At 40.0% G+C, this 23,489-nt stretch overlaps 3 protein-coding genes across 3 annotated transcripts; all 3 read left to right on the forward strand.

Moving 5' to 3' along the window:
• Nucleotides 1-14,311: 14,311 nt before the first annotated feature.
• On the forward strand, nt 14,312-14,881 carry LOC131597613 (uncharacterized). The gene has a single exon (XM_058870300.1). The coding sequence runs from the start codon at nt 14,312-14,314 to the stop codon at nt 14,879-14,881; it is 570 nt and encodes a 189-aa protein (XP_058726283.1).
• Nucleotides 14,882-14,885: 4 nt separating this feature from the next.
• Nucleotides 14,886-15,491, forward strand: LOC131597614 (uncharacterized). Its single transcript, XM_058870301.1, has one exon. The coding sequence runs from the start codon at nt 14,886-14,888 to the stop codon at nt 15,489-15,491; it is 606 nt and encodes a 201-aa protein (XP_058726284.1).
• A 1,168-nt stretch (nt 15,492-16,659) lies between these two features.
• LOC131597615 (uncharacterized) lies at nt 16,660-19,119 on the forward strand. The gene is made up of 2 exons (XM_058870302.1): nt 16,660-17,595; nt 18,505-19,119. The coding sequence occupies exons 1-2, from the start codon at nt 16,660-16,662 to the stop codon at nt 19,117-19,119; spliced, it is 1,551 nt and encodes a 516-aa protein (XP_058726285.1).
• The last annotated feature ends 4,370 nt before the right edge of the window (nt 19,120-23,489 follow it).

Raw genomic sequence — 23,489 nt, forward strand, 5'->3', positions numbered from 1 at the left:
TAGGCGCTGCATGCTTTGTGGACAAGAGTGCCAGGTACGTCGACGTGACCTACCTCCGCTACTTCATGGACCTGGATACCGTTCACTAGTGGAACTGGGGGGCAGCTACTCTGGCATACCTCTACCAGAAGCTGAATGAGGCCTCCAACTGGAGGACGAGGCAGTTGGTCGGATCCTGCACACTACTTACGGTACGTTTTATTTTAACACATTATCGTATTTATTTATTTATTTATGTTTCGTTTTTTTTTAATACATTATCGTGTTTGTGTTTCAGAGCTAGATCATCTCCTACTTCTCCCGCATCCACGGCTTCCACATCGATCCTGCGTACGTTGACGCCATGCCCAGGGCCGCCAGATACGCTCTCCAGAGGGGGAACGATGCGGTGGGACCATACTGTTTGTACTTGGACCGCACGATGCACGACGACGTCACCTGGAGGCCGTTCGCCGACTACGCTCAGATTGTCCCCTTTGACGGCATTGCTTTATATTCAGGCTGGTTGGCATGCGGGACCGGCATCATGGTCCGGTATCTCCCTGAGCGGTGCATGCGTCAGTTCGGATTTGTGCAGCGGATACCCAGGTCACCCTTTGAGGCTGCTCCCGACAGAGTGACCCGAGTGCAGCTCACTGCCATATGGGCGGAGTGGCAGCAACATGTGGTACCGCAGGAGTACCGTCTCACTCGGGTCACACAGGACTGACACAGTGAGGAGGGGTACGTCACATGGTTCTACCGGGTGTCCCATCCTCTGCTGAGACCCGACGTTCCCGGCGCTCCTAGGCCAGCACATGAGGAGATCCTGGAGAACCAGCAGGCCGAGGATGACCACGCCATTGATCTCATGCCGATCTGCCAGCGGATAGAGATGCTTGGGCGGGACGCGTTGGATCGAGGTGTCGTTCATCAGGGCGGTCCAGAGGCAGTCGCCGTGATGGAGATGATCGTCACTGATGCGGGCCGTGCGGCGGGGTACAGGCGGCAGAGGAGGGCCCAGGCTGAGAGGGTTAGGCACACCCAGTAGTGGTCGGGTTTATTTATTTTTTGATATTCGGATTGTATCTTTCGCACAGTATTATTATTATTTTCGGTTTGTATATATTATTTGGATTGGATTTATCATATTAGTATTTTCAGTTTATCTGTTGCTTATTTTATTTGGCGTTTGCGTTTAATTAAAATGCGAGACTGTTTAAGAAAAAACATAAAAAAAAACACAGTTTCTGCATAATTCGGAAGTTCATTTCCGAATTCACCCCCATGAGGTGTTTTCGGAAGTTCATCTCCGAAGACACCCCCCATGAGGTGTTTTCGGAGATGCACTTCCGAATTGTGGAAAATTTTTTTAAAAAAAACGCTCGGGAGTTCATTTCCGAAGCAGGGGTATTTTGGGATTTTCGCTGGAGGTGACCCCCATAGGGAGGTGGCTAAAGAAATTTTCTTAATTTATTATCTTTTTCCTAAATATTTAAGTCATAATAAAATATATTAATGAAAGTTAAGTATAATAAACAGAAATTGAAAATTTTATAGTAAATGGTAAAAGAAATAAATAATACATATATATAATTTGAAGAGATGCATAACCTAAAATCAATTTGCACATTTTGATAATGAATTAATTAATTTATTCATCTTTCTCATAAATTACGACAAAATTATTTATTATGAAATCCATTATATGAAATCTATTAAGACCACCACCCTAAACATTTCAATTCTTGATATTTCTAGGAATATCTAAATCTTCCATAAACATTCACAATAAATAAACATGTATGTACTCTAATTACACGATACACTTTCTTTCTTAACCAATCAAACAACTAAAAAAAACACATTCTGACTTATAAAAACACAATTAACCTGTGTGTCCATTTTTAAAAATATTTTTAATTTATTATCGTTTATAAAAATAATTGTATCATTAGTTGAATTTTCCCGTCCATTTTTAAAAATATTTGTAATTTATTATCGTTTATAAAAATAATTGTATTAATAGTTGAATTTTCCCGTTTTCAATCTGCCTGTTCTAGGTACATAAATTTTTCCAATCATCATTTTTTTCATGATTACCATTTAATTACATTTTTTTTATTAAATTATGATGATAGAAATAAAATTTAATTTTTCATTAATTATTTTTACATTATAGTATTTGAATTTTTCAATTATTTATTTTAAATTTATTATAAAATGGTTTTTTATTCTAAATTATAAAATCAAAATAGAATCTTTAATATTAAAGGTTATTTCAATTTATTATTAAAAATAATACAAAACTTTTACAATTTATAATAAAACTAAAATTACATAAAAATAAAATACATTAATAGCACATTTATTACAATCAATTAAATATAAATATTAAAATAAAAAATGGAAAAGAAGATGAAAATTGATTAAGGAAAATCAATGATTAATTTCAAAAATATTATTAGTTAAATTAAAAATATTGTTAATATATAAATTCGAATTAATCAATACATAGTTAACTGAATTTAATCGATCAATATATAATTAACACTTTTTATTGTTTAATTAGTCTCAAAATTTTAACTATCTTAAAATAAAAATAAAAGTAAATTGATACGTTTAATAATAATTGGTCTTTAATCGATTTAATATTTTATAGATTTAATGATATGATTAGTTATAATGATCAAATTCTTAATAAATTTTAAAAATTAGCCAAAGAAAATGTTAACTTGAAATGCGACATTCTAATATAATGAATCTTTACAAAATATTAAATAATATTTAAAACATTAGATAATTTATGTTATGTTAGGTGTTCTCCACTTATTAAGAGTTGAGTAACGCCTCAGAGTATAATAATAGTATTTTAATTTGAAAAAAAATTTAAAGAAAATTGAAGTGCTGATTTAAAATGTTATTACAAATGCATAGCAAATTTAAGTGCGGATATAAAATGCATGAAAAGGATAAACAAAATATTTGATCAAGATTACATGGTATAGTTTATATGCGAAACATTGAAAACCAATAATATTCAAAATGAATTACAAAAGCTAACTACTAAAACATATATTATTATACTGTAAGAAATATTATTACAAATGCCAGAAATAAAAAAAATATTATTACAAATGCCAGAAATAAAAATGAACGTAACCATTAAAGTACCATCAATAGTAATACCATGCAAGACAATAAGAAAATTAAAAAAATTGTGACATAGGAAGAAGAAGACCAATGTTCACATCTCTCTTTCAGCAAAACCAACTTTCATCTCTTTCTTTCATTATAAAAAAACAAATAAAATCTTCTTCCCTTTCTTTCTCAAAAAAAAGCAGTAACTGCACTCTGACAAATCAAAACAAATCTTCTATCTCTATTTAACAATTAAAACAAATAAAAATACTACACAAATCCAGACTTTAAGTTTTCAAATCTGAAACAATCAAAAGGGATAATTGTATAAAGGAAAATGAAAAACTACCGACGACGGATATGGCGATCAAAGGAAGCGCAACGATGATTGAGTATAGAGGTTGTGATTTCTGGCGAGTTTCACAATGAGGATAAAAATTACTACAGTGGTTGTCGCGTATGCGTTTATGATGGCAGTGGCAGATGCGTTTATGTTGCGTTTTTGCGACATCCGACGATTTTGGTTCACAGCGGCAGTCGCCTGATCCAGCCAGAGAAGGAGGTTGCGCCGGCATTTTGCGATTTTGAAAAAAAAGCACAACTTTCTTCCTCTTCATACTTTGGATTTCTCTCCTCTGTAATTTTGTTTCAAATTTGTTGTTGTATATATTTTTCTGATTTTGTGTTCTTATGTAGTCTTGAAGGTAATTATGGAGAGTGATTATGGAGGGGTTGCTAATGAAGGAGTAATGAGTTGGTATGGGTGGTTTAAAAAATAAAATATTGTAACTGTATTTTGTGTATTTTCTTCTCGTTCATGCTCTCCCCTGGCATTATGATTTGCTTCTTTTTTATAGCCCTATGAAGAGATTAACATCATTTTATTGGGAACATAATAAATTTTAGTAAGTTGCTATAGGTATTATAGTATAGACGTATTTATAATAATTATGATATAGTTTAAATATTAAAAGCATTCAAATGAATTTGAATTCAACGTAAATGAGGCGTATTGGAATTGGAAACATACTCCATTATTGCATTTAGTTTAGAAGAATGACATTAACAACCACAATGTTAATGACGCCTAAATAAAATATAAAAATAATTATAAAATTTCAAGTAATTAAAAGTTATAAAGATAATTCTAGGATTACCCATAAATTAAGGCATGTAAAACTTGATTAGTGATGTAAATTTGGTGGTAATCTATTTTATTATATTAATCATACATAATAATAAAGCAAAATGAGTTTTTGGGCAATTTTGACAAGTGTCATGCTCACATCAATTCTCATGTTTTACCAACTTTCTAAAAAAGGAAATATTTTATTGAAATAATAATTAACTTTTTATTAATTATTTATTTTAAGTTTTTTATTTTATTTATTAATTGAAGGATGTGGAGAGATTCTTGAAACACGTAAAAATATAATTACTTTTTTACATGGAAGGATATGGGGAAGACCAAAGAAATCTACTTTTAATATAATATATTTTTAATTAATATAATAAAATAGATTACCACCAAATTTACATCACTAATCAAGTTTTACATGCCTTAATTTATGGGTAATCCTATAATTATCTTTATAACTTTTAATTATTTGAAATTTTATAATTATTTTTATATTTTATTTAGGCGTCATTAACATTGTGGTTGTTAATGTCATTCTTCTAAACTAAATGCAATAATGGAGTATGTTTCCAATTCCAATACGTCTCATTTACGTTGAATTCAAATTCATTTGAATGCTTTTAATATTTAAACTATATCATAATTATTATAAATACGTCTATACTATAATACCTATAGCAACTTACTAAAATTTATTATGTTCCCAATAAAATGATGTTAATCTCTTCATAGGGCTATAAAAAAGAAGCAAATCATAAGGCCAGGGGAGAGCATGAACGAGAAGAAAATACAGAAAATACAGTTACAATATTTTATTTTTTAAACCACCCATACCAACTCATTACTCCTTCATTAGCAACCCCTCCATAATCACTCTCCATAATTACCTTCAAGACTACATAAGAACACAGAATCAGAAAAATATATACAACAACAAATTTGAAACAAAATTACAGAGGAGAGAAATCCAAAGTATGAAGAGGAAGAAAGTTGTGCTTTTTTTTCAAAATCGCAAAATGTCGGCGCAACCTCCTTCTCTGGCTGGATCAGGCGACTGCCGCTGTGAACCAAAATCGTCGGATGTCGCAAAAATGCAACATAAACGCATCTGCCACTGCCATCATAAACGCATACGCGACAACCACTGTAGTAATTTTTATCCTCATTGTGAAACTCGCCAGAAATCACAACCTCTATACTCAATCATCGTTGCGCTTCCTTTGATCGCCAGATCCGTCGTCGGTAGTTTTTCATTTTCCTTTATACAATTATCCCTTTTGATTGTTTCAGATTTGAAAACTTAAAGTCTGGATTTGTGTAGTATTTTTATTTGTTTTAATTGTTAAATAGAGATAGAAGATTTGTTTTGATTTGTCAGAGTGCAGTTACTGCTTTTTTTTGAGAAAGAAAGGGAAGAAGATTTTATTTGTTTTTTTATAATGAGAGAAAGAGATGAAAGTTGGTTTTGCTGAAAGAGAGATGTGAACATTGGTCTTCTTCTTCCTATGTCACAATTTTTTTAATTTTCTTATTGTCTTGCATGGTATTACTATTGATGGTACTTTAATGGTTACGTTCATTTTTATTTCTGGCATTTGTAATAATATTTTTTTTATTTCTGGCATTTGTAATAATATTTCTTACAGTATAATAATATATGTTTTAGTAGTTAGCTTTTGTAATTCATTTTGAATATTATTGGTTTTCAATGTTTCGCATATAAACTATACCATGTAATCTTGATCAAATATTTTGTTTATCCTTTTCATGCATTTTATATCCGCACTTAAATTTGCTATGCATTTGTAATAACATTTTAAATCAGCACTTCAATTTTCTTTAAATTTTTTTTCAAATTAAAATACTATTATTATACTCTGAGGCGTTACTCAACTCTTAATAAGTGGAGAACACCTAACATAACATAAATTATCTAATGTTTTAAATATTATTTAATATTTTGTAAAGATTCATTATATTAGAATGTCGCATTTCAAGTTAACATTTTCTTTGGCTAATTTTTAAAATTTATTAAGAATTTGATCATTATAACTAATCATATCATTAAATCTATAAAATATTAAATCGATTAAAGACCAATTATTATTAAACGTATCAATTTACTTTTATTTTTATTTTAAGATAGTTAAAATTTTGAGACTAATTAAACAATAAAAAGTGTTAATTATATATTGATCGATTAAATTCAGTTAACTATGTATTGATTAATTCGAATTTATATATTAACAATATTTTTAATTTAACTAATAATATTTTTGAAATTAATCATTGATTTTCCTTAATCAATTTTCATCTTCTTTTCCATTTTTTATTTTAATATTTATATTTAATTGATTGTAATAAATGTGCTATTAATGTATTTTATTTTTATGTAATTTTAGTTTTATTATAAATTGTAAAAGTTTTGTATTATTTTTAATAATAAATTGAAATAACCTTTAATATTAAAGATTCTATTTTGATTTTATAATTTAGAATAAAAAACCATTTTATAATAAATTTAAAATAAATAATTGAAAAATTCAAATACTATAATGTAAAAATAATTAATGAAAAATTAAATTTTATTTCTATCATCATAATTTAATAAAAAAAATGTAATTAAATGGTAATCATGAAAAAAATGATGATTGGAAAAATTTATGTACCTAGAACAGGCAGATTGAAAACGGGAAAATTCAACTATTAATACAATTATTTTTATAAACGATAATAAATTACAAATATTTTTAAAAATGGACGGGAAAATTCAACTAATGATACAATTATTTTTATAAACGATAATAAATTAAAAATATTTTTAAAAATGGACACACAGGTTAATTGTGTTTTTATAAGTCAGAATGTGTTTTTTTTAGTTGTTTGATTGGTTAAGAAAGAAAGTGTATCGTGTAATTAGAGTACATACATGTTTATTTATTGTGAATGTTTATGGAAGATTTAGATATTCCTAGAAATATCAAGAATTGAAATGTTTAGGGTGGTGGTCTTAATAGATTTCATATAATGGATTTCATAATAAATAATTTTGTCGTAATTTATGAGAAAGATGAATAAATTAATTAATTCATTATCAAAATGTGCAAATTGATTTTAGGTTATGCATCTCTTCAAATTATATATATGTATTATTTATTTCTTTTACCATTTACTATAAAATTTTCAATTTCTGTTTATTATACTTAACTTTCATTAATATATTTTATTATGACTTAAATATTTAGGAAAAAGATAATAAATTAAGAAAATTTCTTTAGCCACCTCCCTATGGGGGTCACCTCCAGCGAAAATCCCAAAATACCCCTGCTTCGGAAATGAACTCCCGAGCGTTTTTTTTAAAAAAATTTTCCACAATTCGGAAGTGCATCTTCGAAAACACCTCATGGGGGGTGTCTTCGGAGATGAACTTCCGAAAACACCTCATGGGGGTGAATTCGGAAATGAACTTCCGAATTATGCAGAAACTGTGTTTTTTTTTATGTTTTTTCTTAAACAGTCTCGCATTTTAATTAAACGCAAACGCCAAATAAAATAAGCAACAGATAAACTGAAAATACTAATATGATAAATCCAATCCAAATAATATATACAAACCGAAAATAATAATAATACTGTGCGAAAGATACAATCCGAATATCAAAAAATAAATAAACCCGACCACTACTGGGTGTGCCTAACCCTCTCAGCCTGGGCCCTCCTCTGCCGCCTGTACCCCGCCGCACGGCCCGCATCAGTGACGATCATCTCCATCACGGCGACTGCCTCTGGACCGCCCTGATGAACGACACCTCGATCCAACGCGTCCCGCCCAAGCATCTCTATCCGCTGGCAGATCGGCATGAGATCAATGGCGTGGTCATCCTCGGCCTGCTGGTTCTCCAGGATCTCCTCATGTGCTGGCCTAGGAGCGCCGGGAACGTCGGATCTCAGCAGAGGATGGGACACCCGGTAGAACCATGTGACGTACCCCTCCTCACTGTGTCAGTCCTGTGTGACCCGAGTGAGACGGTACTCCTGCGGTACCACATGTTGCTGCCACTCCGCCCATATGGCAGTGAGCTGCACTCGGGTCACTCTGTCGGGAGCAGCCTCAAAGGGTGACCTGGGTATCCGCTGCACAAATCCGAACTGACGCATGCACCGCTCAGGGAGATACCGGACCATGATGCCGGTCCCGCATGCCAACCAGCCTGAATATAAAGCAATGCCGTCAAAGGGGGCAATCTGAGCGTAGTCGGCGAACGGCCTCCAGGTGACGTCGTCGTGCATCGTGCGGTCCAAGTACAAACAGTATGGTCCCACCGCATCGTTCCCCTTCTGGAGAGCGTATCTGGCGGCCCTGGGCATGGCGTCAACGTACGCAGGATCGATGTGGAAGCCGTGGATGCGGGAGAAGTAGGAGATGATCTAGCTCTGAAACACAAACACGATAATGTATTAAAAAAAACGAAACATAAATAAATAAATAAATACGATAATGTGTTAAAATAAAACGTACCGTAAGTAGTGTGCAGGATCCGACCAACTGCCTCGTCCTCCAGTTGGAGGCCTCATTCAGCTTCTAGTAGAGGTATGCCAGAGTAGCTGCCCCCCAGTTCCACTAGTGAACGGTATCCAGGTCCATGAAGCAGCGGAGGTAGGTCACGTCGACGTACCTGGCACTCTTGTCCACAAAGCATGCAGCGCCTACCACATGCATGTACTAGCACCGAAGAGCGCAGCCGCGGTGATAGTGTGTGAACAGCTCGTCACCCGCATCCTCGGATTCGGCCGCCGACACCAAGTGGTGCTCGAAATAGGCGCTCAGTGTGGTGAACCGAATATGAGGCCCAGAAGTCGTGGCGCACTCAAAGTGAGCAACCTCGTGCTCCATGCCCAAATAGAGCGTCATCCACTCAATGGCCTCGACCCTCTGGATCTTGGAGTGGTGCAACAGCGGCCCCCTAATCGGCAGGTGGAGAAGACACTGCACATCATGCAAGGTGATCGTCATCTCCCCAACCGGCAAGTGGAAAGAGGACGTCTCCTTGTGCCAGCGCTCCACAAATGCCCCCCTGCATGCCGGTGCTGATGGTGGTGTACCCCGTCATGCAGAGCCCGCTGAGCCCTGAACCACGCACATGGTCGTTAAACCACTCAGCTGCTGGTTTAAACAGACTGAAAATCTTGCGGGCGTGGTTGACCATTTTCAGCGGCTCTCTCTCCTGTTACAAAAAAAAAACAAATAAGCGACATATATTAAATAAGCGACAAATAAACGGTTAAATTATAAAAAATGGTGACAAATAAAAGGTTAAATTAAAAAAAATACCTCTCCCTCCCATATCCGCCGAGCGACGTGATCGTGGTAGTGAATCAGCACGGAAGTGTCAAAGGGCCCTCCCGGATAGCCGTCCTCCTGCTCATCCTCCTCCCCGGCTGGAGGGTCAACATCCGGTACACCCTCCGGCTCGTGGTATGGCACTGGCACCTCCTCCTCCTGCTGCTCCTCCTCCTCCTCTCGCTGGCGGGAAGAAGATACCCGAGCCAGCCGACTCCTAGATCCAGATGAAGAGGTAGACTCTCCCACGTCCTCGGGTACTCGCACACGGCGTCCCCGGCCACGCCCCCGTCCCTGTGTCGACGCCAGCTGCGCCGCCGCCTGCTCGCGTCTAACCGACGCAGTTTGGGTCTCCCTACCCTGTCTGATGCGTGCTGGTTGGTTGCCTGACATGTTCCTGTAAACAATCGCAATCGATTAATATGCAAGACAAAATAAAAAACAAAAAAAATGCACTTCTGATACAGTTCGGAAGTTCATTTCCGAAAACTGGGATGGAGGTGTTTTCGGAAATGAACTTCCGAAACACCCCTGCGCAGAGCTTCTCTGCAACCTCCAATGACAGACCCAAAAAACCTACACCAAAACTATTTTTATGCCTACTAAACATCCTAATATCAGTACTAACCTATCTTAATGTGATTTTTTCAGTTTCTAAACACCTTAATAGAGTTTATTCAAATAGATCTAAAACTTGAAAAAACAATGATAAACTTACCAATTAGTGTTTGATGATGAGTTTGGTTGAGATTGGAAGAAGATTTGGGCAATCTCTTTGATCTTACACTTGCTTTTTGCAGAAAATTTGAAGAGGGGTTGTGTTTTGATTTGAATTAGGGTAAAATGTTTGGGGAGGGGGGGTGTTTTGATAAATCTGCAAAACGCGCAGTATTTCGGAAGTTCATTTCCGAAATGCTGTTTTCGGAAATGAACTTCCGAAATAAGACAATTTTTTCAAAAAAAAAAGGCGTTTTCGGAGATGCATCTCCGAAACCACCTTTTTCCTTGCATTTCGGAAGTTCATTTTCGAAGTCAGGGGTAGTATGGAGTTTTCACCAGAGGTGGACTAGAAGGTAGGGAGGTTGGGGAAGAAATTTTCTAAATTAATTGGTTAATAGTGTTTATCTCCTGCAATATAAGCGTGTTTTAATTTATCCCTTGAAAAAAATTTTAAATACCCTATAATTTTGGGGTACTCCTAAGCGTGTAAAAACTATGGTAGTAAAAAAAAAACTTTTACACGGGAATAATTTTTCTATCTATGGGCAAAAGACTTAGAATATTAATATTTCAAGAAAGTTTTTTAAATTTTTTTAAATGGGTAAATCAAAACACACCTATATTGCAAGGGGATAAATGACTATTAACCCTAAATTAATCAATTCCCTCTACAAAAATGGACAATTTCTAATTTGAAAAAGGGGTTTTGGGATTAGAATTTTGTTTTATTTTTATATATATAATGAATTTTATTTTATTAAATTAAAATTTTAAACATAAAATGATGATATAAAATTTGAATGTTAATTAATTAATATAATTCATTTTTATTTTGTTTTATAAAATTTATTTTGACTTAATGAGACAATTATTTTTTCTTCTCACTTTATGAACGCATCAAAAGAAAATTTATTACCATTTAGTCCCATTAAGAAAATGATCCGGATAATGTTTAATTATTGTGTAATTGATACAAATACAAAATGTAGACGGGAGTAAAAGATACAAATCCCTACATAAAAATACATTAAATTTTAAATTTATGTTAATAAATTAATTATTTTGTACTATTTTATCGAAGATTACCATTAGAATCATTTATATTTGTTATCTTTATAAATGTACCTATATTTAACATTAATTTTTAGAAAGTATAAATAATTATTATTGATTTTAGAATCATTAATAATAATTATACATTATTTAAAAATCGTAATACTATTATACTTATGTTACGGATTTTTATTCTTTATAACTATTTTTTATTAAAAAATAATTTAATTTAGTTTTATACCTCACTCAATCTTATTGAATAAATTCATATTTATACTGGTTTTAGTTTATAATGGATTTTAGTTTATATCTAAAAGACAATTTAACATTTATGATATATTTTAATTAATATTAAGATTATGCAAATTGAAACTACAAAAAATTATATACTTATGAAAATTATATTTTTTATTATTTTAATATTAGTTGACTACTAATATTAAACGGTCGAAGTTGGTGGTCTGTTTACAATTACTAACGCGTTGTGATACGCCATAACTTATATTTTAAATTACAAATACAACTTATACCAAAATCATTTATATCAATATATTTCTAATTATTTTTTTAAAATTATAATATGATTTACCTTGGATAATTTTTATATGATTAAATTATTAATAAACTAAAAGATTTTATATATTTTTGTGTTATTTTTTATTTAACGAGTCAATTTTTTTTAAAACTTACCCAAATTATTATTAAATTAGAAAAGCCCAAATTATTTTATAATTTGCAAAAAAATTTAGTTAAATTAATTTTTTTATATATACTATTAATAACAATGATAATTTATCTATAAAATAGTAATCTTACTACAAGTAAAATTTCTAAATTATAAGTATTTTTAAAATATTTTTTTACTTAAAAAATATTTAACCCGTGCCTCGCACGGGTCTAAATACTAGTAAATAAGAAATTTTAAAATTTTAATAATTAAAAAACAAAGATAGTACTTTTTGAAATATATGTATAAATAATTGGCGTAATTACCAGCAACACAATACAACCTTGTTTTAAATATATATCTTGGATAAATATATGAGAGAGAGAAATTTCCTTATTTACAATATTCTCATTAAATTTTAAATTTTATTAATTAGTACTATTTATTTTACTTCTTCGTTAACAATCAATAACAAATATTATATTTATAAATTTATTTTCTCTCTAGAATTATAATTTGTAAAAATAATATAACAAACTTTTTTTAAACCAAATTTTTAACAAATTTAATATTATTTGCCCACTACAAGTCATCAAAATTACACATAAAAAACTACACCTAAATTTAAATTCATTCAATAATATCAAACAAGATAAACTTTTCTCAAAATTAATAGTTAAATTAAAAATTATTATTATTATTACATAGATCGTATTTTTCAATTTTTTCAATAATTTATAATAATTTTAAAAGTAATAGAATTGTATCAAGATTAATTTCAATAACATAATTATATATAATATTAATTTTAATCTATACATAAAAAAAATTATAATATAATATTAAATTTAATCTATACATAAAAAAATTTATATATATATATATATATATATATATATATATATATATATATATATATATATATATATATATATATATATATATATTATTCTGGACCGACCCAATCAATATAATTGGGCCAACCCAGCCTTCGGCCCAAGACAATTTAGACCGCGCGTGCCAAGGTTTACTCGATCACTCCGGGCATATTAACGAGGCTACCGACCACGAGGGACCCTCGTGCCCGGTAAGCAGTCAGTTCACGCGTCACCTAAATATCCGCCCCAGAAGGAGGAGTCCAACTGGCACACAAACATCTTATAAATAAGCCTTCTCCTCATAGAGGGCAAGGTAATCTTTTCTTACCCCCAAAATCTTATCACTTTGTTGTACCTTGTGGAACATTTACTTACTTTGGCATCGGAGTGCCTTGCAGGTACAACACCTTTTTCCCCTATCAACTGTTCGGAATTTCAAGACGTCATCGTTGCCGGCCATCTGATCTACTCGGTAAGATCAATGGCGCCGTCTGTGGGAAATCTAGCTCCCCGTTCCTTATTCTTGCACTTTCTTGATCCATTCTTGCCTCCTGCAAGAACCTAGGAACCAAAGCTCTAATCAAATCATCACTCATGGTCGGCAATAACGAAGATCCCTCTTCATTAGACGCTGTAATACTCAAGAAAAACGACGTCTCCGTCATTCCGCCTTCCAGAAACACCATCCCTCAAGACGGTGTCACAGCATCCCCTTCCCCAAAAGATCTCCAAGATGATCAATTTCGTCGCTTCGAAGATACGAGCGGGAAGGACAACCACGAAGAAAGTCTGGGCAATCCTTTCCTCTCCAAAGAACAGACTCCTCAAGATCAGACCATAAATGCTGTTCTAGCTGCTCTTGCCCAAACCAATGCGCACATACAACAGCAGAGTGACCGAATCGGGGCCCTCGAGCAGAAGCGCCGCTCAAAAACTCCCCCCGATCACAAAACTCGTTCTCGACGCGAAGTAGTTACTAAGAAACGCCCTCGTTCCCCCTCCCCTAGGGAGAATGCAGGTCCCTCTTCCAAGAAAGGGTCGAACGACCAACGTTCCCGACACCGTTCACAGTCCCCTCGACCAAAAAGGAAGTCTAGATCACCCCCGGCAAGACACGACGACAACCGAAGGCAACACAGGCGTAGCCAGAGCCGATCTTTCTCTCCGTCCGCCAGCGATGACGAAGAGGAACGCCATGGTCCTCTATCCCATACAATCTTAGAGGCTCCCCTGTCAACCGGTCTCGAAAAGCCCCCCCCCCCCCGCTGGGCACATACGACGGGACCACCGACCCGGACAAACACATAGAGAACATCGACGCCCTTCTCGACTACAGAGGAGTGCCTGGTGCTATCAAATGTTGTTTGTTCCCTACCACCCTGCGCAAAGGAGCCATGACTTGGTATAAAAGTTTGCCCGATGAGTCTATCACTTCATGGAAAGTGCTCGGAAAACTTTTTTCCAGACATTTCACGGCATCCCGGAGACACCCCAAGTCAGAAGCCTCCCTGGAAGCCATCATCCAAGGAAAAGATGAGTCTCTACGGGCGTACATAGAAAGATTTAACAAAGAAGTCGTACAAGTATCCACCACTGCCCATATGAAGAAATTCTTGCTCGAGCGCGGCCTCCGACCACGCTCAGACTTCGCTAAAGCCGTCGGAATCGAAACACCGGCCAATCTTGACGAGTTCTTCCTCAAAGCTCAGGCATACATACAATATGAGGAAAAAGAGGCCGCTCATGCGGTACGCAATTCCATACAAGAAGAAACCAGCAAGAATGGTCGCCAAGTCCCGTCGGGGGACAGACAAGAAGAAGGACGACAAGGGTCGGGATCCCAAGGACTACAAAGCCCCAGCCGGGAAATTCCGAGAATACACCCCGCTCAACGCCTCAAGGGAACGCATCTTAAACGAATGCGCAAACGCCGAATTTCAGACGGGCAAGGTCCGCTTCCCTAAAACCATGCCCGCGCGACCAAACGTGGATAAATCGAAATTCTGCCGATTCCACAAAGGCCATGGGCACAACACAGAAGATTGCATCCACCTAAAGGATGCCATAGAGATATTAATCAGGGAGGGACATTTGAAGCAATATGCGAAGAAGCAGGAAGCCACCAGAGAAGCCAAACCAGTCGTCGAGGAAAAGCCGGCGGAAGATACGCCAGCCATGCAAGTAGCCATGAGCATCACCAGACCGGAAGACTTTTACCTCCCTGACTGGGCAAAATCGGCGACAACCACCTCCCCTCATAGCGCATGGGAGATGTTTCCCTCCGCCATGGTCATATCGGGTGGAGGATTCAACAAGCTCACCGTGGGATCCGTAAAACGCAAATTTGACGAGCTGATTTCAGCCAGCGCAAGCAAGGCCGCCACGCTCGACCAGACAAAGGGCAGCCCATCCTCCATCTCCTTTTACAAAGAGGAATTGCCCGGAGGAGCACCCAACGCCAACATTCCCCTCCTCATCCGGGCTAGGATGGCCAATTTTGACGTGCGACGGATATTGGTCGATCAGGGAAGTTCGGTAGACATCATGTACTCCCAACTGTTCAGAACACTGTAACTGAACGACAATCACCTAACCCCATACGTAGGATCAGACCTACAAGGTTTCATCGGCACAGTAACTAAGCCATGAGGATTCGTCGAGCTCATAGTTACGATCGGATCGGCAGAAACCGCAAGGGCCGTCAAAGTCCAATTCCTGGTTATCGACTGCCCCTCGATATACCAATGCATTCTCGAACGCCCGATGCTAGCCGAATTAATTGCCGTCCCCTCAACCGTGCACCTAAAGCTTAAATACTACACGACCAAAGGACAAATAGCGACACTCAACGGCGACATCGAAGCAGCCAAGAGATGCTTCGAAGCCTCCGCCAAGGGCCTAAGCACGATAAAGACACCGGCCCAAGAAAAGACAGCGACCAGCGCTATCTCAGAAGCCAACAAATATGTGCCCCGCATCGACACCGTCGACCTCGACAGTCGTTTTCTGGGAGAAACCGAGCAGAGACTCAACGTCGGCGCATCAGAAGGGATCCTCCGGCCAATCCCCGACGGAGACTTCGAACTCGTGGCCCTCGGAGAAGATCCGACCAAGGGAGTCAAGATCGGATCAGACCTGCCGGACCTGGCCAAAAGACAACTAAAAGTTTGCCTCCACCTGACCATCGACCCTGTCTACAAGGCCATCCATCAGAGAAGAAGAAAACAGTCACCAGAAAAAACGACTGCGGCCGAACTAGCTGTAAAAGACCTCCTAGAGGCCAAATTTATATCTGAGGCCAAGTACACTACTTGGCTCTCCAATGTTGTACTTGTTAAAAAATCAATGGAAAATGGCGCATGTGCACTGACTACATCGATCTTAATAGGGCTTGCCCAAAAGATGCTTATCCTCTCCCTAACATAGATAAACTAGTCGATAATTCCGCCGGTTTTAAATTACTTTCGTTTATGGACGCCTATTCCGGGTACAATTAAATACTAATGGCTAAAACCGACAAGAAATACACGGCCTTCATGACCGAATCGGGCAACTATTATTACAATGTAATGCCCTTCGGTCTGAAGAGCGCCGGCGCAACATACCAGCGCATGATGAACAAAGTCTTCCGCGCGGAAATAGGCGACATGCTCGAAGTCTATATGGACGATATGATCGTCAAATCCCAAGAAGAAACTGATCATGTCGCCCATCTCAAAAGGGTCTTCGAGCAAGCCCGAAAATGCAAAATGAGGTTCAACCCCGAGAAATGTACGTTCGGCGTCCGGGCAGGAAAATTCCTCGGTTCTATTTGACGGAAAGAGGAATCGAAGCCAACCCGGATAAATGTAGAGCTTTTTCGGACTTGCCCACCCCGAACTCAAAAAAGTCAATCCAAACCTTAAACGGCATGCTCACGTCGCTATCCAGGTTTGTGGCCAAATCCGCCCAGCATGCCCTTCCCTTATTCAAACTCTTACGTAAAGAGACCACTTTCGAATGGACGGAAGAGTGTGAACGTGCCCTTTCCCATCTCAAGCAAGCCCTTTCCAGCCCACCGGTCTTATCAAGGCCTAAAGTCGGCAAAACCCTATACCTTTATCTCGCAGTGGCCATCGAGGCCGTCAGCACGGCCTTGATATGCGAAACCCCAGAAGGCCAGAAACCCATTTACTTCACAAGCAAAGCACTCCAAGGCCCCGAGATCAGATACCAACGGATCGAAAAGGTCGGGCTCGCCTTAATAACCGCAACACGAAGACTCAGGCACTATTTCCTAGCTCACACCATAGTTGTACGAACCGAGCAACCTGTGAAACAATTGCTTGCACGGCCCGATATGGCCAGACAGATGCTCCACTGGTTGTTAGAACTCGCAGAGTTCGACGTTAAATACGAAGGAAGAAAAGCCCTTAAGGCACAGGTCTTAGCAAATTTCGTGGTCGAAATGGCCTTCCCCGAAACAACGAACTGCAACGCCCAAAGATGGATCATATACGTGGACGGAACCTCCAGCTCAACTGGCAGCGGAGCAAGGATCATTCTTGAAAATGGAGAAGGAACCCTCATAGAAGTATCCCTCTCACTCTCGTTCCCAACATCCAACAACCAAGCCGAATATGAGGCCCTGCTCGCCGGATTACGCCTCGCGAACGATCTAGAAGCCGAAGACATTAAGGTATTCACTGATTCTCAACTGGTCACGTCCCATATCTCAGGCGAATACCAGGTTAAAAGCGAAGCCCTCACCAAATACCTAGCACTCGTACGAGAGAAACTGACTCAATTCAGGAGCGCCAAAGTAAAACACATACCAAGGGAACACAACTCCCGAGCAGACGTCCTATCAAATCTAGGCAACACAAGGAAGAAAGGGGGCAACAAATCCGTAATCCAGGAAATATTATCAAAACCTAGTACCAAATCTCCATCCGCATTAACATTCGTAAACGCGATCGGAGACGCGTCCTGCTGGATGACCCCCGTATATAATTACCTAACCAGCGACCTCCTGCCCGCCGACCCAAAAGAAGCCTCTATAATCCGAAGGAGAGCCTGCTCATACGTCTTGATCAAAAATCGCCTCTAGCGGCGAGGATTTTCCATACCCCTCCTTAAGTGCATAGACGAGGACACGACTCCCCACAAACTCCGAGAGATACACGAAGGAATCAATGCCCAGCACTTAGGAGGAAGATCCCTCGCTCGGAAAGCCCTTCGAGCCGGATATTATTGGCCAACGATGCAAAATGACGCCAAGGAATACGTAAAGAAGTGCGACAAATGCCAACGTTTCGCGGACATGCACCTTGCACCCCCCAACGAGCTTAAGTCCTTATCATCTCCCTGGCCATTCGCGTGGTGGGGCATGGATCTCCTCGGCCTATTCGTGACCGGGAGCAATCAAAACAAGTATCTAATAGTCGCGGTCGACTATTTTACTAAATGGATCGAAGCCGAACCATTAGCCAAAATAACTTCCCTGAACGTGCTCCGCTTCTACAAAAGAAACATCCTCGCTCGGTTCGGGGTGCCTTTGGCCATCATTACTGATAACGGCACCCAATTTACTGACGGACGTTTTCAGGAGTTCGTCACAAAATTAGGGACCACACAACATTTTGCATCACTCGAGCACCCCCAAACTAACGGGCAAGCAGAGGCTGCCAACAGGGTGATTTTGAGGGGCCTCAGAAGAAGACTGGACGAGATAAAAAGGGGATGGGTGGAAGAGTTGCACAGCGTCCTGTGGGCCTATCGCACCACCCCACACTCCACTACCGGGGAAACCCCCTTCCGACTGACGTACGGAACGGAGGCCGTGATCCCCGTCGAGATACATGTGCCCTCGAGACGCATCGAAGAGCCACTCGAGACAGAGGGCAACATCAAGGCTGTCAAGGAAGAGCTCGACCTGGTCGAGGAAATCCGCACTGGGGCCGTTCTTCGCGAAGCTTCACTCAAGCAAAAAATCGCCTTAAGACATGACGCGAAGGTCATTAAACGGGAATTTAAAGTAGACAGCCTAGTGCTAAAAAAAAACCACAAAGATTCCCGAGAAGGTAAACTGGCCGCGAATTGGGAAGGCCCTTATCGTGTCCGGGAAAGGACAGAAGATGGGGCATACTACCTAGAGAACTTGCAAGGAGAAGAACTAGCTCGACCTTGGAACGCTGAAAAACTCAAACAATATTACAGTTAAAAACACAGGTGCGGCCTGGTACGCGTCGAGCACCTATAAATATAACAAAACGATAGAAGCCTGCTCTCTTAATCGAACAGACTCCTTGTCCTTCGGGGAACCCGAATGCCGAGCATCCCCGTCGTATTCATGTACCACGAAGGCAGAACGCCCCGCTCGCGAGGGGACCGTTCACGCCATGAGCCCCGGAGCTCAGCACAACGAAATCCGAGACTCACCCAACGCTAGGCACATGTCCCCGGCAATCGACCACAGTTCCACACACTGGGCGATCAATACATTATAGGTCGAGCAAATCTCCCTAAAAAGCAAAATAAACACTCAAAAGACAGCAACAGTACTTTATTCATCATTCATGAAAATTACAAAACAAACATCAAATGAAAAGAAAACGCTTCATTCCTCCCGATTGGCGAATTCCTCCGAGTGGATATACTGATACCAATCTTCATCCCACTCGGTCTCGGAACCATTCGCGTCAGTCACAACTCTCGCACCAGTTGCCCGAGCACGAGCATCTGAACTCAAAGAACCACGAGAGCGAGAAGCAGAGCCAGTCGAAGCCTTCTTCTTCTCATTCACCTTTTTCACTCCACGTGAACACGAGGTTGAAGATACCTTCTTCCCGTTAGATCCACCCATTCCTGCGAGAAATGAAGAAAGAGAGGCCCATGAGACCTCCTTTTATAAAGGAAGAAGGGGAACAACAACATCGGAAAACAAACAAAGCCTTTAATGAGTAAAGACGTTGGGAACCGATAACGCACCTCCCAAAAAATCATAACGCACGCGCACAAGCTCCAAAGAAACTAACAAAAGCGTTAAAAACTAAGTACGATTAAATAAAGGCGGGCAAACAGCCCGAAAATATGCCCAACTACGGCCATCTAGACCGAGCTGGTAATTGTACATACAAAATCAAAATGGGGGGCATACCCCCCAGAACAACATTACAAAATAAAGGCGTGCAGGCCTAACACTTAGATACATAAACTAAAAACTTTCAAGCACCTTCTTCGACAAGGACCTCCTCGGCTTCCTGCATCACTGGCTCCTCCCTGAAGACCGGAGAAACAATCTGGTCACCCTCCACGCGATGATAAGGCCCGGTACCCTCGGTCATCAACTCCACCCCAGGATTCCTCAACTTGAGCTGGGCCATAGTAGAGTTATAGGTGTCCTCGGCGGCCGCCACACAATCGCTCCCCAAGACCCTGATATATTGGATCAGATCCGCCCGGGTTAAGAGGGCCCTCTCCTCTTCCGACTCATCCTCAGCAGGAGCCTGAGAATGGCGAAGAGAGGCCTCCCTCACCGAAGAGGACAACATCGATCCAAACAGAGTTTGGGAGAACAAGGTGTATTGACCTTGCACATCAGCCAAGGCATCCTCTTTCACGCTCAGCCGAGCCTTCACGGTCGCCAGCTCTTCGCCCTGTTCCTTCAGCAACCGATCTCAATCCATCTGGGCAGAAGTCTTCATCCTGACATCCTCCTCGAGCAATCTCACGGCTTCTACCGACAAGGGGGCCGAACGAGCATAGAGAGTAGCCATCTCCAGAAGCCGAACCAAGGCCGAAGCATCCTGCACAAGAAACCTTTGGCGAACGGAGGGCTCCAAGCCCTCAATATGAAGGGACTCAACATGAGGGATGGTCAAATAGGGCCCACCTTCAAAGAACCGGGGCTGGAGGAAGCATGAAGGAAGGGTGAAGATGTCAGCAACCTCCTCTTGGGTAAGGTCCACGGCTTCGGTCCTCTGTCGCTTACGACGAACCAAGGCATCCTGATCCGGCTGTGGGCGAAGGGGAGAGGGAAGTATCGTGACCGGCCTCAAAGACTCGCCTTGATCCAGAGTCCTAGAAGGGGAACCAGCAACACCAGCAGAAGAGGAGGAAGCACCCGAGCCCGCAACCGGGGACCTTTGCACAACTGCCAACCGAGGACCAGCACTCTTCTTAACAACCCCCTTCAGCTTGCTCGCCTGCCTGAGCATCCGGTCATGACGTGCCCGATCCATTGCCTCTGCAAAGAAAAAGAAAAAACATAAGAGGCCAGCCCATCGAGAAAATCATTATCAAAAAGGCCACGAAAAACAATAAAAGCAAATCAAAATATGGTATAAAAGGCGAAGGGGCAAGTACCCAGATAGGTAAAAGCCCCCTCATCGGTTCCCCCAGCCAACAACTCCTTTATGCTGATCACTCCCGGTTCCCTTATAGTTTGCCCATCTTCACCAACAACGGGTGCCCCCGACCGATCCACTTTAGCAACAGGAGGAAGCCCTTGCACAAACTTCTAGAGAATAGCATAATCTCCCCGAGCATCCTCATCCAAATCTGAGAGCTTGGTAATGTACTGATCGGTAGGGTACTCAAAATGATCACGGGACCAAAAGAACCTGAAGCGATGTCGACGCGAGGTGATAGGCTCTCCGATATCGTTAAGCACAAGACGACCATGGACGTCCAAGGTCGGCACCCGAGCAAAGACGCTATCTCGAGCCTCCTGAGACTGAGGACAGATGAAGAAGAAACGAGGTTTAAAGTGCTTCAAAGAATCAGAGTAAGATTTGAATATCTTCTTAGACTGCTTCAAAGATACCCAACCGAAGCGACCGTCTCGCACCGTACGCTGTACACAGAATATATAAAAGAACAGAGGGATAGTCGCCCCTATCTTCAAATGTGCACATACCAACTCAAACGCCCGGATGAAGGCAATCGAGTTAGGATGAAGCTGGCCGGGGGCTACCTCCAAATGGTTGAGAACGCCGATCTGGAACTCAGTAAAAGGGGCTAGAAATCCCATCTCCCGAAATACGACCTCATACATCGGAAGCAGGTCAGGAGTGTACACGTCGCAGATACGATCCCCTTCGGCCGGGATAAGTACCGACCATCCGTCCCCTACCTCCGTAAAAACATCCGAGTCGTTGTCCACAAAGAAACTCTCGACGTCCTGCGCCTCTTGGTGCACCCAGGCCAATCGGGGCACCTCCTGCCGGGATGGAGGAGTTGAAGACGATGAGCCTGATACCGTCGGACGAATCTCATCGGCCATATTTACCTGAAACAAAGGGGAGAATAGTGAATTCGACAATTCAATAAAATCCACCCTTCCACCATCGTTCAGAGTGAAAGGGCACACCAACGGCCCAGAGACCAAATAAACCGCGTCCTTGCTCCCTCCAAAAGTACAGATTCACAGTATATAAAGCTCACACTCGAAGACAGGGCAAAAACACAGGTCCAACCATAACAACTCACGACCCTAGAGAAAAGACTAAAATCACAATCAACGATGGACTGATACTCTCAAAAATTAGCAGCGAAACAGAAAATTGATCTCTCATGGGGGACTCAACCATGAAGCAGTCGTGAATAATGGAGAAACCACTAATCTCCACCAATCACCACCATTCTCCACCATACGTCTTCATATAAATCATCCTAAAAATCTACCCTAACCGCATGCAAACGATTCTAAACAACAATCAAAGCATGAAACACTGAAAACAGAAGTAAAAAATAAACTTACAAGTATGATTCTGACGAAGAAGTTCGAAGAATTGGAAGAAAACACCACAGCAAATGCTCACGGTCGGCGGAAGAAGAAGAAGAACGAAGCAACAGAATTTGAAAAGTTTGGGGAAAATGACGGTTACTCGTATTTATGGGCTACCAAAGGCGTCACGCGCGCCGCACATGCAACACTACGTAAAGGCATGGTCATCATTAACCCTAAATGCCTAGGTACTAGGGTAGCCATCATTTCGCATTAAATGCGACACTCCCCCTTACCAACTCTTCTGAAACGTCACGCTTCTGGACACCCGGCCTGGCCTTTCCTCTCCCCGAAAATTCGAGACCTACACTCCACGGATGCTCTGGCTCGGCCCCCCGGGAAACGCCTCGGATCAAATCTCCCTTAAGTCATCGCTTCCTCGATCAGAAGCAACGACTTGGGAGGGCTCCTGTTCTGGACCGACCCAATCAATATAATTGGGCCAACCCAGCCTTCGGCCCAAGACAATTTAGACCGCGCGTGCCAAGGTTTACCCGATCACTCCGGGCATATTAACGAGGCTACCGACCACGAGGGACCCTCGTGCCCGGTAAGCAGTCAGTTCACGCGTCACCTAAATATCCGCCCCAGAAGGAGGAGTCCAACTGGCACACAAACATCTTATAAATAAGCCCTCTCCTCACAGAGGGCAGGGTAATCTTTTCTTACCCCCAAAATCTTATCACTTTGTTGTACCTTGTGGAACATTTACTTACTTTGGCATCGGAGTGCCTTGCAGGTACAACACCTTTTTCCCCTATCAACTGTTCAGAATTTCAAGACGTCATCGTTGCCGGCCATCT

Source organism: Vicia villosa, linkage group LG4, assembly GCF_029867415.1.
Source record: "Vicia villosa cultivar HV-30 ecotype Madison, WI linkage group LG4, Vvil1.0, whole genome shotgun sequence".
Classification (NCBI taxonomy): domain Eukaryota; kingdom Viridiplantae; phylum Streptophyta; class Magnoliopsida; order Fabales; family Fabaceae; genus Vicia; species Vicia villosa.

Excerpts from the sequence above, each read along its gene's own strand:
- LOC131597613 (XM_058870300.1), top strand. The coding sequence starts at position 14,312 with ATGACTTGGTATAAAAGTTTGCCCGATGAGTCTATCACTTCATGGAAA.
- LOC131597614 (XM_058870301.1), top strand. The coding sequence starts at position 14,886 with ATGCCCGCGCGACCAAACGTGGATAAATCGAAATTCTGCCGATTCCAC.
- LOC131597615 (XM_058870302.1), top strand. The coding sequence starts at position 16,660 with ATGCAAAATGAGGTTCAACCCCGAGAAATGTACGTTCGGCGTCCGGGC. Across the intron at positions 17,596-18,504 it reads TAGAAGCCGAAGACATTAAG|GAGTTCGTCACAAAATTAGG; the intron begins GTATTCACTGAT and ends GGACGTTTTCAG.